At 42.9% G+C, this 16,976-nt stretch overlaps 1 protein-coding gene across 10 annotated transcripts in view; it reads right to left on the reverse strand.

Annotated features, from left to right (window-relative positions):
* LOC127595509 (nck-associated protein 5-like) overlaps positions 1-16,976 on the reverse strand; it is an 81,741-nt gene that overhangs the window by 22,171 nt on the left and 42,594 nt on the right. For 9 of the 10 annotated variants that reach the window (XM_052057064.1, XM_052057063.1, XM_052057067.1 and 6 more), the window contains 3 exons: positions 14,684-14,817; positions 3,715-3,805; positions 1,651-1,824 (listed from right to left, as the gene is read on the reverse strand). In XM_052057064.1, the coding sequence (XP_051913024.1) occupies positions 1,651-1,824; positions 3,715-3,805; positions 14,684-14,817 (399 nt within the window). Of the gene's footprint in view, positions 1-1,650; positions 1,825-3,714; positions 3,806-12,100; positions 12,136-14,683; positions 14,818-16,976 lie in introns of those variants that run through there. The other variant, XM_052057072.1, reaches the window with a different exon arrangement.

Genomic DNA, 16,976 nt, shown 5'->3' on the forward strand with positions numbered 1-16,976 from the left:
TGTATGTATGTATGTATGTATGTATGTATGTATGTATGTATGTATATATATATATATATATATATATATATATATATATATATATATATACACACATATATATATATATATATACATATATATATATATATATATATATATATATATATATATATATATATATATATATACATATATATATATATATATATATATATATATATATATAAAAAGAGGAAAGCCGTTGTAGTGGATGTAGCGGTCCCAAGTGGTGGAAACATCAGGAAGAGGGAACACGAGAAACTCGAGAAATACCAAGGGCTCAGAGAAGAGCTGGAGACAGCCTGGGAGGTAAAGGTGACAGTTGTGCCTGTGGTGGTCGGAGCACTCGGGGCAGTGACCCCCAAACTAGATGAGTGGTTGCAACAGATCCCGGGAACAACATCGGACATCTCAGTCCAGAAATGTGCAGTGCTGGGAACAGCAAGGATACTGCGCAGAACCCTCAAGCTTCCTGGCCTCTGGTAGAGGACCCGAGCTGAATGAGGGACGGACACCACCCGAGGGGTGAGATGAGGATATATATATGTATATGTGTGTGTGTGTGTGTGTGTGTGTGTGTGTGTGTATATATATATATATATATATATATGGATTTTTGATTTGTCTACTTTGTTGCGGTAAAACCTGAATTTCCCCAATCCATGATTAACAGTACTGTATTATGCTGCATGTAAAGAGTAGATATCAAAATATTAAATACTCTGCTGCAAGGGTAATGACTGACATGAACACTCATTGCAAGGCGTCTCAACCATTCAGCATTGCTGCCTGTAAATAATAATTTGTCGCACACCAGATGATTGTATGATTATGGACATACAGCTCTGGAAAAATCTCGAGAGACCAAAAAATACACTGGACTGTGTTTCGCATTTTGAACATTTTTCATCTTCTGAAAATAACTGGTCTCAGTGACAATCAGAATTGTTGGAATTTGGAATATATGTTGTTGATATTTTGTAGACTGAAACAACAAATGTTCATTTTAGACAAACATATAACTGTAAATAGCCAATCCGATCCAATAAATTGCTACTTTTGCGTTTGTCTCTTTCTACAACTGGAAATTAGGACAGTGCATTTCAGAACAGAAGCATGCCCAGCGCAGCGGAGCAAAATACAATATGTAGACTCATAGTGAAATTATGGGATGGATTTAGAATTGTGTTACTTTCTCACTTTTATTAATCATCTGCTTTAACTGAAGTTTATCTCTATTTTCGGAGTTTCGTATTTAAGAGGCTTCCGGAAGAACAGCAGCTCCAACAATAATCAGTGGATAGGCGAGTGATGTATAGCATCTGCCTTGCTCCTGCTGCTCCAGCAAGTGGTGCATTCATCACATGGTCTATCTAGTGTGGTGGGATTAAATGGCACCCATCTTGTGATAAAAGCATTTCAAATGTAATGTTGAGGTGATGCTTTCCATCAAATGTGAAGGATGACTTAGGGAGTGTCAAGAAATGATCTGTGTCTGAATAATTATCTTTGGTGTTGTTGTGAACCTCCAGGATGGCAGTCTTAAGTTTGTTGACAATCAAGCATGGAAGAAGGAAGGTGTGTGGGGTGGCGAGTAGTTGAGAAAAAGCTGTTCAACAGAGAAATTACCTCCAGGGTCTTCAGGCGTTCTAACAGAAGCTTGGTTCTGTCATCGTTATCGTCTGTTTGGCTGGTGTTGGTGTGCGGCCGCATCCCAGACTCAGACTCCATCTGAGTCGTCGGCAGGGGGCTGCTCTCTTCTGGGCAATCATACTGCTTTGGCACTTCCTCTGAGAATTTCTCCTGAGGCACAAACAAAGAGGGCAGGTTAGAGGAGGTATAGTGAGACGGGCTGGGGATGGGTGGTGGCTTTTGGCAAGAAGACGCCGCAGCAGATGGGCTGTGAAGAAAAAAAGAAGGATGACTAGCTTTTGTAAAGGGGAGTATAGGAAGCCGAGGAAAGGCAGAAATCACAGAAGGAGGAGGAAGTGAAACACAAGATGAAAGCAGAGAGAAAGTGGGGAGCGGATCAAATGGGCAGATGGGCCGACCGGGAGGCAGTTTCAACTAAATGTCCCATAATCCCTAATCATGTTTCTCTTGTTTTCCAAATTGTAGCAGCGACCTTCATCGTTGCTCTCGTTTGGCCCTCCTGCATCTCTCTGCCAGTTATCTTTTGAGGAGATGGACGTCTTCCCAACATCCCATAATTAACTACTGGTAGTAATAAGCCTCTAATTAGGCACTTTCTAACAACAGGCACAGAACAGCACACATCAGATGGACAATCTGTCTGGTACCCTCCCCCTGCCCCCCCCCCCCCAAAAAAAATCTCAAGAAGAGTCGTAAACAAGTCTCCTTCATTCAAAATTGGCGATAAGAGCCTTTACTGTCCTCGAGACAGAGCTCACGAGCCGGGACGTTGCCGTGTCTGTTTGTCAATTTAAGTAGCCGATGCTGATTCTCGCAATTGCATCATTCGTGTTAGCATCAAGTCTCACAAATTCAAATTCACAAAATGGTAATCGTATCCCAGAGAAGGAGATATGGATGGATAGATCAATCTATTTATCCTTTTGTCTATAAATCAGAAAATGTAACACAGTACAAATCCCTTTGTGTCCAACTTATTTCAATTCTTCAAAACTTCAGAGGCTTTCAATCATAAACCGCTACTTCTTAAAATTGTGTTTGAGGCGATGCTTTATTGTGGTGGCTGGCCTCCTTGTGCTTGTTTGCAGAGCCTGCTCATCAGGCATTGTTAAAAGACCCTGTAATAGCGTCCACAGAGAGACGGGTGAGAGCACTGTCCTGCGTGCTGCCCTTTCAAGTTATTAGGGTTGTCTGCTGAATACACAGAAAGCGGTTGCGTAGGACAGGCTGGCGGTGCGTTATTCAGCAACTGGGAATCGCCTAATACCCCTCCTGTTTGTTCTTGTCCACAAAATCCACAGGCGACTGATCACAAGCGCAAAGCAAACCTTTGTAAAACCTCACTCAATTAAAACATTTCAATGATCCCTTCTCGTCAGACTCTACTTCTCATCCTCAATTATTAATTTCATCTGTCATTCCAAATCCACTCCACCTCCGACATCTTTTGAGTTCACCTCAGGCTAACTAGCAAACTATCAGTCAAACTAGCTGCTAATCCTCACTGGAGCACATTAGCGATGACATTTAGCCCCATTCTTCTGCCCTCTTCATCACTCAATGGCAATGCACAACAATGAAAGAAAACACCCATTGGGATGATCGGATGACCTTTTCTTACAATCCCTTGATCACGGTTAGAGCATTTAAATCTTGGAATAATTAATTTGGTTGGTGCAATGAAGTATGTTATTTTTAGAAGTAAACCATGCATCAGGATGCAAAAGTAATGTTTTTTTTCCAAACTAGTCAGCAACATTCTCATTTTGGTAGACAACATAACGGCAGACAAACAAGGGAGATTGTCAAATGTGACTCAAAAGGTGATCATGTGAATGTGACTTATTCCTTCCATTTCCAGCAATTTCTGGTACGGTACATAACAAGGTCAGCCATCATTGCCTTCCTCCTTTTTTCTTGTTAAACTAAAAAATACAACCACGGTACCTACTCTCATCAATTTAGATCCATCTATTTACTTTTAGGACGATTACCCAGAAATGAAGATATTCATCTTAATTGTATGAATGCATTGTTTACTTCAAAGGCCTTCGTGATGTCCGCGGTGTCTATCGTCGTCTGCTCCACGACCCCTTGATTCTGCAGCAGTGAGCGCACCGTCTCTTCCATCCTGCACACACAAGACATGACCTCAGTGGCTGAACCGTCCCGCAATTGCCCTTCAATGGTTTTCACAGTATTTTTGTATCCACTTTTGTATACAAACAGGACCTTGGATTAACGAGTGACTCCCACATTTTGCTTGCAAACGAGCAGTTGCATGGGTGAATAAAAGTGCAATCGCAGCAGTAACCGCCGACCGAGTGACTTTGACCTTGAGGGCTCCGTCTCTTCAAAACAATCAACCGCCAAAGATGCAGGCTGCATGCAGAGCAGGCATCCAAGAGAGGGCTAAATTGCCCCCTATATTTGCATCAGATCTCCCTAGAGCTTCAGGTTGAACTTTTGTCCCTCCACCCATTCGGCTTCTTTTGAGCCACATAAGCGATCCTAGTTGACACCATGGAAGTCTTTGTTTACAACCGTTACTGGTTGGTGGATGCAGAAACATGAAACATAGCTTATGACATTTTTTTGTGAAAATGAAATGGACAAAAAATTAAATTGGATAATTTCACACAGCACACCTCGTATCTGTCATGGCCCGCTAATGTGTCTGAGCATATAAATCACACATGAAGGTGGCTTCCACGTGAGACAGTTTGCCTATTGAAGAATTTATACCCATGGGGGAGCGTACTTTGTCACATCCAAACTGTTGCTAGTTAGCAGATCTGCCGTGCTACTTGTGATGAGAACATGCAAGAAGGTTTGCCTTGCCATCTGTCCAGGCTGTGCTGCAAAAAGCCGCTTGTAGTCAGGCGGTGAGTGAATGTGCAAACTGTCGGCGGGGCACTCTCAACTGGCCTAAATCAGCACAGTGAGGATGATGATGATGATGAAGAAGAAGAAGATGATGATGATGATGATGATATGACATTGGCGACTTGCTGCCATTGAGATGTGGAGATGCATGCACTGTTTGGGATGAAACAAATACACTTTGAATCTGAAATCCCTCGCTTACAATTCAGACCGTGTTTGTAATCCAGAACAGATGGCATCGTTTCAAATTCAAATTGATCAGCATGCATGCGGACATGGCAATTCAGTTGTCAGTATGACAACGTGATGCTAATTTCTCAGTGATGAACCATTCTATGCATTATAAAACAATAATAAATAAAATAATAATAATTTCAAAAATGAGTTTGGACAGACTAGGGAATTAAAGGGAACATGGGTGCTGGCTCCATGCACTTTCCCTACATTGGTAGTATAACGCTGGGAAGAAAGCCAAGCATCACAAATAGTGCGACATTGTGGGAAGGAAAGGGAGGCAATTGACAAGGAGAAAGAAAAAAAATCAACTACACTGTAACCCCCAGAATATGTAGTACAGTAGTAAGTACTGAGTACTCATATCATTTGAAAAAGAAATTCAATTTCAGAGTTGCAAGAAACGATTTGACGGCATTGTTTGCTGTGTTTTTCTCTTCTCAGTTCCTTTGACCAGATCACTGATCGCAATGCCCACCAAATATCTGCAACACGGCAAGAAGAAAACACTTGAAGAGTTCTCGGCCGGAAAAGGACAAACGGGGCATGGAGGGAAGCAAAAGTAAGTTATGACTCACTTGACCCATCAGAGCTTGCACTGAATTTAAAAAATGCCAACAATGCAATTAGGAGGGCAATCAATTTACAGCCTGAGGTCTGTCAAGTTTCGATTCTCTCTCTCTTACACACACGCGCACACGAGCGCACACACACACACACACACACACACACACACACGCTCACCCACCCACTCACACACACACGCACACAAAACACATGCAGACACATTCACACAAGTGGGCAATTTCATGAGTGGAGGAGCAAGGTGATCAGGACACACTAGACAAAGGGTATTGTGTCACAAATTATCTTCTCACATCATGATGGACTTTGCTTGGTGCATACTCATTTTAAAACATTGCAACAAATTGTGTGTGTTTTTTTTTCTAATTGAATGGAATATTTGGGGTTATCGTATGCCATGGAAAATATGCATACGAAAAGGAAATTCAGAATATGTACTTTATTTTCCGTTGGGGAATGTTTCATCTCGTAACGAGCCAATTTTCAAATTTACCAATTTATAAGAAGCAGATTTTTTGGGGGAACATATATGGGCAGAAATGCTGACCCTAGTTTGCTTTATTTGCTAATCTTTTATTAGAATTGAACAAACTATCACAATTGCACTGCAAGATCTGAGACAACACTTGAATGTGAGAATAACACTGATTTATTTTTGTTGTTGTTGAGTGTCCTCCTTTTTTTTGGTCAAATGGTTGTATGAAATAAAATCATATGGATCAAAATAAATTTTTTAGACTATACATCTAATTTAAAAATGTATCTGGATTCAGATGATTTTATTTGGTGCATCCACTTGACGATGTGCAACATATTAATCTCAACACGCCGTTTTTTTTCAGGGAATTCTTTACGTTGTATAAGTAACCTTGTACTTCTATCGGGCAGAATATATTATCCAACAAAATGAACCAGGTCCCTCTCCTGTCTTTTAATATATATACAGTATATATATATATATATATATATATATATATATATATATATATATATATATATATATATATAGGCGGCCCGGTAGTCCAGTGGTTAGCACGTCGGCTTCACAGTGCAGAGGTACTGGGTTCGATTCCAGCTCCTGCCTCCCTGTGTGGAGTTTGCATGTTCTCCCCGGGCCTGCGTGGGTTTTCTCCGGGTGCTCCGGTTTCCTCCCACATTCCAAAAACATGCGTGGCAGGCTGATTGAACGCTCTAAATTGTCCCTAGGTGTGAGTGTGAGTGCGAATGGTTGATCGTTTCTATGTGCCCTGCGATTGGCTGGCAACCGATTCATGGTGTCCCCCGCCTACTGCCCGAAGACAGCTGGGATAGGCTCCAGCACCCCCCGCGACCCTAGTGAGGATCAAGCGGCTCGGAAGATGAATGAATGAATGAATGAAAAAAAAAAAAATATATATATATATATATATATATATATATATATATATATTTTTTTTTTTGCAGCGTTACCTTGAAGCTTGTGCAAAATAAGCAAGCTGCACTCACCTTGGAAATTTATTTGTAACTGTTTCTTTCTTTTCTATTATGTTTTTGTTGATATAATAGTTGGTAATATGTGTTTGTATGTATTATTTTTTTGTGGACTACCAAATTCATTCATTCATTCATCTTCCGAGCCGCTTGATCCTCATTAGGGTCGCGGGGGTGCTGGAGCCTATCCCAGCTGTCTTCGGGCAGTAGGCGGGGGACACCCTGAATCGGTTGCCAGCCAATCGCAGGGCACACAGAAACGAACAACCATTCGCACTCACACTCACACCTAGGGACAATTCAGAGTGTTCAATCAGCCTGCCACGCATGTTTTTGGAATGTGGGAGAAAACCCACGCAGGCCCGGGGAGAACATGCAAACTTCACACAGGGAGGCCGGAGCTGGAATCGAACCCGGTACCTCTGGACTGTGAAGCCGACGTGCTAACCACTGGACTACCGGGCCGCCGACTACCAAATTGTGTATGTGTATTAAAGGCTCAGAGGCATTGACATTCATTCAGATAACTATCCCTCCAAGGTACAAAGTTCATCGCCAAGCATTGTTTTGTGTTTTGGAACAATATTCATTTCCGTCTTTTTAAATGGCAAGGAATCAAAGCATACCTGTGCTCATGCGGGGACATAAAGTTGAACGGCTTCAGTGACAGAGGCCCACACATACGTGAGAGAAATGTATTTCAATTATCACCTGAGATTTACTCCTTTTTGAACACCGTCATCCTGAACTTGGCACAGAGCTCCACATGTAGAGGCCGTGCCGCACTCAAAAATGGGTGTTTTGAGGCCAAAAAAAGGCAACACTGTCATCAAGTAAATCTGAGTGTTCAAGGGTAAAGCCACATTCTACGTGGTCAGTCCATGTTTCTGAGCCAGCCTGAAACAGATCCTCTACTGGTTACGTCTACGCTGTGTCATTATCCCGCAGTGGCCTTGTCCACTGATGTGGCCCAGACATTCCCATATGGACCATGTTAATAAGTCCTCTCCCGCTGGGATGCAAACCGACTGTTAGTCTTGGATCATATAGGAAACAAGGAGAAGCTTGGTGGGATGAACGCTTGACGTGGCTTATGCTCTCTCATCAGTCTGCGTTTGTCAGTGTGTGTGTTGTGACTCTTTAATGGGAAATAAGAGGCTTTGCTTTCACTAAAGTCAACACTTTCTGTGCACACTGACATGCCAGGACTGACTCTCAATATGCCGTCATAGTGCATTGTCTACTTTTCACCAAATGCTTCGCTTTTGTTTTGAACACATCACCTACATCTGTAAGAACTCGATCAATATATCATGTTTATTATCTTGTACTTTTTCTAAGCTGAACACAATTGTCCACTGAAAAATGGGGGCCCAAGATTCTGTGAGAATAGAGAGGGGGTCAGAGCTTTTCTTTGCCCTACTCAACAGGTCACACTTTCACCTTATCGCCGCTGTCAGACACTCAAGTTGACCGAGGCCGCTAATCAGATTTGACAAAAGAACAATTACGAAAACCCCAATGCTGCTGAAGCGATAGGACAAACAATCACCTAGTTGTGCGTCAGAATTGAGGCCATCGGGGGTCGGTTTGCAGTTTGCGTGCGACAATCGCCTTACGTGGCCGGAGAAAACCCAAGCACAATTGTGCGCTTTGGCTCAAGAATATTCCATTCTTCTTTGCGCTCCTTGTGTGAGGCAAACCGATGATTGCCTGGCTTAGCCTGACGCTAAGCTACTCTGATCCTCTCGGAGCTGTTGTTCAGAAAAACTGCAAGGAGACCCTTTCTAAGATATGGCCTAATTGTTGGGGCGTCCTAACTCAGAGACTCTTTTAATCCACTTTCCAGAAACACGCATGGATGTCACAAAAGCTTAACCGCTACCAGGTTTCGACATTTGACCACCTGTAGTTTACTTCCTTTCAACAAATGAGGATAGAATCGAATTAACTGCATGATGCCGAGTCTGTATGGCCAGTATCCGGACAAACAGATAAAGCGCGAGCCACGTGAAGAGTCATTCTCCGGCATCCCGGACACATTTGGAAGAATTTAAAGTGCTCCACATGTTCACCTCTGGCCAAATGAATCAGACAACACCGAGGCAGACATTGGTGGTCGACAAAATCATGGCTGAAGACATTTACCCTAGTGAATTGCATGCATGTGTGAGATACTAACGGAAGGCCTCCCAGTGTGAAACCTTAGTCATGAGGGCAGGACAGACTCTGCAATAAATCTTCGCCAAGACCAAATAACGATTCCAGACAGAGCATTGCTCACAACAAATATCCAGATTCGCTTCAAGTTCAGTAGATGCACTATACGGACACCTCATCATTACTGTAACAGCTTCCACTTATGGGAAGAATTTCAACAAGATTTGGGAGTATGTCTGGGGGAATTTGTGTTTTGACCCTGAAACCAGAGATCAGTGATGATGACTCAAAATCTTTATTCTGTCTTACACTTTGATCTGATGAATTCAGGATCTCATGTTTTTCCATACCAAAATCATCCAAGCCTCCTTTATGGATTTTCCTTCATATTCTTGGGCAATAATGACACAAGAAAATGTGGCCTTCTCTAAACTGTCTCCACAAATTTGTGTGCATTAATTTGATTTGAAGAAACACGTTTCTGGGGGAACAAAGAAATCTTGTTCATTCATTCATCTTCCTAACCGCTTGATCCTCACTAGGGTCGCGGGGGGTGCTGGAGCCTAACCCAGCTGTCTCCAATCGCAGGGCACACAGAGACGAACAACCATATACGCTCACACTCACACCTAGGGACAATTTAGAGCGTTCAATCAGCCTGCCACGCATGTTTTTGGGAGGAAACCGGAGCACCCGGAGAAAACCCACGCAGGCCCGGGGAGAACATGCAAACTCCACACAGGGAGGCCGGAGCTGGAATCGAACCCGGTACCTCTGCACTGTGATGCCGACGTGCTAACCACTGGACTACCGGGCCGCCTGAAATCTTGTTCAACAGCATTAATATTGATAATTTGATTGATTAGCAGACTTCTTTATATACTGACAGAGTAGGTGAATTAATGATTTAACAGTCAAAGTGCCGAAGTGACGCACTGGTTGTGTTTATTTAAACCAGAGCTGCAGCCAGACAACCAAATCTATACTGCAATCATGAGGTCAGTTTGAATTACAGGCTGTTTGGCTGCAGGCGACAAACCATGAGGAAAGGCTCCACGAGCCGGAGAGAACGGGCAAGCCATTTTGATGTCAGGATTTGCCCTACATCCGCAAAGGCTTGTAATCTGACCTCTTTCTGCGTGCTTATGAACATGAGAAGCAGCATGTCTAATCTGTGGCGGAAGTCAGCAGGGTGTGTGTGTGTGTGTGTGTGTGTGTCTGTGTGTGTGTGTGCGTGTGTGTGTGTGTGTGTGTGTGCGCTCGTGTGCGCGTGTGTGCACTCGGTCAGCCAAGTCGATCACAAAAATTGGTTGACTCAAAAATGTCTGCCTCAAAAGTATAATTTTTCATTTTAAAACCATATTTGTGATGCCCAGAATGCATGTAATGCCACGTCGGTGTTTATCACTCAAACATTTGTTGCAGGCGGGCGCACTCAGCCTGGGGATACACTTACCCGTAAATGAAACATACGCCAAAGGTTTGGGGGCTTTCTGGTATTTGTAGACTACACACTGTATTGTATGCATTTTGCAAATGACAATTATGTGTGATTGCCCACTTCATTTCACAGAGTAATTTACGGTTTGAGGCTTTTTAAAGTTAACTCGCAGGGAACACGCTTCTATGGAATAATCAATCGGATAACGATCAGAAAAGAAAAGATTAATTATTGGAAGCCGTAGCGTGTTTAGAATCAGCTGACAAAATGGAATAATAGGTCGAACTTAAGCACATGGACTGCAGAGAGATGTTAAAAGCTAGTACTTTAGCGACAGTTACATGATTAAAAGTGAGTTGAATTGGACTTAATTCCTGGTTCAAGAGTGGAATCTGAAAAGTAGGGCCAATAATTCCAAAACAGTGCAGACACCTATTATCTATTTAGCAAACCTCATCGTCATGTGGAAGGCACAGGAAAGCGACTTCAAAAGACCCAACCCGACCTCTTTGTAATGACTCCAGATGTGCGGTTTGGAACAGGGGCTCAATTCATAGCACAGCTTCCCAAGCACAGCAGGGGGCCTTCTCCAGCATGCCAAATTAAAAGACTTGGGCCAGGCGTGGACGGGTACTTGAATGATTAGAAGAGCTCATTGATCAGCAAACAGAAAGACATCACTCTGCTTACTCTTTCAATGTGTTGCTCTCTGCTGCCCCAGCTCCGCACAGCTAACGAGACAATAACATAAGCACATACAACACTGACGGTTTACTCTGCTGGGGCATTTCAACTTGAGCATGACCGCCCGAACAAGTCCAGACTCGAAATGCCATTCCTGCTTGTTTGCATCACTCATGCTATTGCGCTGAATAATGTGCCCAAAAGAATCCTCTGCAAAGTTACAGCACACATGGTCTGATTTGCGAAGAGCCCAAAGGGATCAGGTGTAAAAGTGATGGAGATGGGATTTTATGGGTATGCTTCGCTGTGGGAGAAGTTAGCACCTCTTGTCACACCATGCTGAGAATGACCCCGAGGGAAATGCAGAATTGACGAGCTGAAAAGATCCAAGTCAGGCCTTGGATCTTTTCAGAAACTACAACATTGCATCAAGTAGTTGATATTTTGTGATATTTCTGGTATTTCAGAAATGTTTCCATGAGCAGAAAAAGTTGCTTCTTCCTATCGCCCCTCATTTTGCCAGTATGCCTTCTACACATTACAGTAGCCACAGTCATTTCTTCATACTTTTCCCGTGTTTGATGAATCATTTTGTACATGCTAACCTATTTGCACATATTCCATCAAGAAATCCATCCATCAATTTTCGGATGCGCTTATCCTCACAAGGGTCGCGGGCTATCAAGAAATCGCAAAATGAAATGTGCAGTAATTTGCTCATTTGACAGATATAGTCTTGTGTGCGCCCAGTTACTGTAGTAGACCAGCTACCACATCTGGTTGCGTGAACTATCAAGTTCTCGCCTCGTTTTGCACATACATTCCTTTCGTAAATCAGGTCCTTCGCCAGGTCCTCCAGACTGTCAATATACTGCACGCAGCGCCTAATATAAATCCCAAACAACACTGACAATGAAGAATTGTGAAAAGCGGAAGGTGAGACACACAAGCTGTTGGACCCGTTACCTGCTGACTGCGTACTTCATCCTTGGGCAAGTGTACGTGAATGAGCACCAAGCATCCCCCACGCTTCAGCCTGCTCACCAGTCATCCTGTTGGTGTTCTCTCAAGGCCTCAACGGTGCCTTTGCTGGATACAAGTCCGAATGTAGCTGTTAGTTGATGATGTTGCTCTCAACACATATTTTTCTTCCGTTTGTCCCTGCTCCTGAATGTCCCAGCCCATACGGAGTGAAGCGATGTTCAGGGTGGGCTGTGCAGGCAGCAGGGCTCTGGGCTGCAGTCTACCACTAATCCGTAGTCGTTTAATGACGGCAGGCCACACCAAGTGGCAGTGAAGCTTTGGGGGGTTGACCCAAGTCAGGAAGGGTTGAGCATGTGACCCACACCAAGATTAGAGCCCAGCCGGGGGGAAGGGGCTGCATACTGGCATATGTGCACACCTTCGTGGAGCTAAGTGGCCAGTCACTTGAGGAATGTAGACTTTTTTTAATCTCAACCATGAAAACATGAGCAAAGTGGCAATTCTGTGTGCAAAGTAGTTCAGCTGCGAACCAAAGTATAGCCAAAATGCATAGCCAAGCAACCATAAATGGCATCTCAAAAAAAGTTATTTTTGATATTAGAACAAACAGCAGCAACAGTCAGTCCAAAAAAAATGTGCCAACTTGGTTCACAGATTTGGTCAAAGGCTTCTTGCAACACATTGACATGCATATAGAAAATCCATTTTTCATCCCACTGCTCCTCATCAGTAGCGTGCAAATGGCGGGGCTGACGAGGCGGCTGCCACAGGCATCCACCTGAAGGGGGACATCCATAGCTCCCATCCCCCAGTTGACAAACAAATGGTCAATGAGCAGCAAAATGTCTTCCGTTCGGCATTACATCAGATGCATTTCAACCAGAAAATTATTCCATCCACACCTCCACAAAGCCCCCTTTTTGTAAAAGGGATCAAAAGATTCAAAGTGACATCCGTTTGAGACAGAAGGGCATAAAGTCCTTCAGACGGTGGATGTATATCAAGAGCGATTGGCAAAATCACTCCGCAAGAAGCAGGGTACACTGTGAACTGGTTGCCAGCTAATTGCAGGGCAAGGGAGCACAGTTACCTGAAGCTAGCAGAGCAAGCAGCAGATGCCACTGGGGCAAAGGCTCATGGGAAGATACCAGAAGCCTTCCTTGTAAGTAACTAAGCACACGATCCTTCCCCATCTGCCAGCTAGACTCTGTGCCAATGAGTGCCGGGCCATCATAATAATCCAGAGAACGGCCACGTTTCGTTTACATGAACAGAATCATTTTGGCTTCTTTGTGTGCGGTCGGGTGAAGTTGTTAGTTGACCTTTGGGAGACCTCCCTACACCAGGTGCCCTGAGCAATCCAGCACAGTGACAATGAACAGAACCCTCACAGAATGACAACAATATCTGAGCAGGGTACTTAATTTCCCCGAGTTTTTTTGGAGGGTAGATTGGAATGTTTGATGAGACAGTCTCAGCGGTCTACGGCCCAATGAGAGCCATCCATCCAGATGACCCCAAGTTCATTTGGGATCAATGAAGGACCCACAGTCAAGGATAAGCTTGATGTGTTTTTTTCTCTTTTTCGATGGAATCTTCTCCCAATGCCGCTACATTGCTTTTGAATTTGTGTTTGACAGAATTATTTTTTTTTAAAACACACAAAAAAAAATAACCTGATGAACCAGGCCAGGGAAGAAATGATGGTACCCAGAGAAATTATTGAAAATGATTTGACCATAGGAACATTGGGAACCACGTTATGTCCTCTAATTAGCATCACGGGTGTCTTCAAAGTTATAAGCAGTTAATCAGCCTATTTAAAGGGTGGCACGGTGTGTATCGCACATTACATGGACCTGAGGAAGCGAAAGAGCGAGTTGTCTCAGGAGATTAGATAAACAATGACATACAATCATACTAAATGTAAACGATACAAAACCACCTCCAAGCAGATTAACGTTCCTGTAACTCCTGTACATGTTCAGAAATGTAAGCTCTACAGGACATTAGCCAACCTCCCTGGACATGGCCGTAGCAGGAAAATTGATGTCACAAAAGAGCCCAGAATAACCTCCAAAGAAATCAAACATGAACTGCAATGTCAAGATACATCAGTAACAGATCACACCTTCGGTCGTTATTTGAGTCAACCATGGAGGACACCAATTTTGAAAATTAAAAAATAAAATAAAATAATCAAAGTTTTGGGGAGAATGTGCTATGGACAGATGAGCCAAAAATGGAACTTCTTGGGCAAACTGTCTCTTTAAATATTCCATCCTGCTTCTGCCAAAGAGTCTGCGGCTGCACAGTGGGATCATTAAAGTGTGAAGCGTTTTTCTAATGAGGAGATAAGCAGCTAATTTGAAGTAAGATAATGTGAAGACTCCTGCATGACTAGTGAATGTCTATCTGCAAATTATGAGCTTCAGACTGACCGGGAAAAAGAGGTTAGGGAGGCTTTATTTGATCGCGTAACATTTTGTCCTCTTTCTCCGAGCTCAAGCGTCACGGAAGATGACAAGGGCAAGTGAACATATTGAGCTTTTGGTGCTCATTCACCTGGAGAATTGCTGCTGCAGGGAGACGATCTGTGCCCGGCCCAGCTCGGATTCCTTCGTCACTTCGCAGAGACGCTTCTCGCTCTCCAGACGCAGCCGTCGCTCTTCCTCTAGCTCATGGATCAGCTTTTCTCGCTGTGGAGGCACAAAAATAAAAGCGTGTTCGTTGAAAGCATCTTCACATCAGGTTCAAAAACGACTTTACAAAGAAACAAGCACTAACAGTAGTTTCAGGGTCTTTCTTTGAAGGTTTCACAATATTTTTTTTTTTACGGCCGCTGTTTTCATTCATCTACTCATTCAAACACCCCCTTAAACCTTTAAGGCTTTCAAAATGGTGGCACTTGCCATGACCACTGTTTTTGAATTGCCTGATATTCACATTTCAGTGTCTACAGCAAAAAGAAAATCATTGGAGGTGAGTGTATATTCTTGGGAGAAGACCCACCAATAATTAAAAAAACAACAACAACAACTGGGGTGACATTGAAAGCCTTCGACAGACAGGAAATTGCACACAAACAAATCTACTCAGATGAAACTATCCTCTTGGGCAAACTTGGGTAAAAAATCTGGACAAAAGTAAATAATGATGACATTTAATACTAAGTTGTTGCTACTTCAGGCAGTTGCATTGCTCCCTTCAAAGAAAGTTCACCAAAAAAATGTCAAACCACATCAGAGCTTCAATCTTTCACTGTTATGGAGCCTTTGCACTCTACTTGAGTTGGAAACGCGTAGCCTCGTTGGACTTGATATTGACGGAAGTGCCCAGAGTGCTGAAAAAGACTTGTTGCATCCATTAAGTCAGCTTTGTGTCATCTTAACCCGTTTTATCAGTCTCTTTCTCACTCAAGATGAGTCTGAAATTAAATCTTTGTTCATGCTTTAATTGGATTCTTCTGTCTGGATGGCTTCAGCTATCTGTTGCCCAATGCGCACCATCCTCAAAATGTACTTCAAAGTCGAATTAGTTCAGCTTTGTGCTGGGAACTTCGACACTACTGGCTTTCTTTGCTTAACAAGCACTATCCATCAGCCAAAAAATAGCTCAAGGCTGGACAGAGATGCTCACATGAAAATGTAAAATGTTAATCACAAAACTAGTTACACTGAAGTAAAATATCGAGTAATGTTCTTAATGTCCTAATTACATTAATTATAAAGGCACCAGTTAACAATAGCTGGTTGGGGACGTTAGGTAAGTTTGTAACAGAGCAACAGCCACAGATGCCATGATGAATGGTAGAAGGCACTGAAAATGCACACGTTCACTGTTCAGAACATAAGATACACTTACAAGGTGACATGCAAAACAAAACAACATATTGGACACACAAGGAAAAATGTGTTGGTTTCCTTGCATTAAAACAACAAGAAGTTGTTTAAGAGAATACAATTTTTTGGAAAATCAATTTATTAAAACGAAGCATCTGTTTATTTTTGTGGTCTGACAGATTTAGAAGATTGGTCAGATTTGAGCAGTTTGCAGACAAGCGTGAGGGGGACCTCTAGTGGTAGAAACATAGAGACGCACGTATAGTGCATATTGATACATGCATCTCATTTTTCGGTTTTTATTTCATTGAGCAAGATGTCTTGTAAGAAATTAAAATCAGCACATTGAAATTCAATCAAAAATTTCCCGTAACCATACCAGTCCAATAAACAACCAAATAACAGGCATACTGTATAACATAAAACGTTCCGTTCACAAAAAGCGCATTTTGCTCATTTCAGTCCATTAGGGTGCAAATAGTAAAACCCAAGGCATCATTAAAACTAGCGCGGGGTCTTGCCGTAGTTTTAAATCGGCGGCTACTACAGTGTGTGAGGCACCTCTTTACACGGCATAAGGTTCCCTCTGTAATGGCTGCTATAAATCCAGCCGGAAAAAAGTGCACCCCACCCCCAATCGAGAAGCAAAAGCTTCACACCTGGAACCATAACAAACCTCCTACTTCACTTCGTTATAAAATAGAACGACCTCCTTGCAAACGTGCAAGTGAGCAGGAGGTCTGCGTGATGCAATTTGAATGACAACGCTGCTAATAACACAAAAAGACAAACGACTATTCATCGTGCGGTAATGTGCGCAGGATTGCTGCACGCTCCAGAAGCAACAGCAGCTTTGTTATTTCGGGTTGCCCACATGGCCCAGCAAAAGTCCCAAGTGTAAAGAACCAAGCTCAGCTCTAGTGACAGACTCGAGTCGAGAATCTCAATAACAAGGCAGGATTTACTGTCTCATTCCAGTAAAAGCCTTTGATAGCTTTAGTTCAATCTCTAATTTC

This window comes from Hippocampus zosterae, chromosome 2 (genome assembly GCF_025434085.1).
Source record: "Hippocampus zosterae strain Florida chromosome 2, ASM2543408v3, whole genome shotgun sequence".
NCBI classification, from domain to species: Eukaryota; Metazoa; Chordata; class Actinopteri; order Syngnathiformes; family Syngnathidae; genus Hippocampus; species Hippocampus zosterae.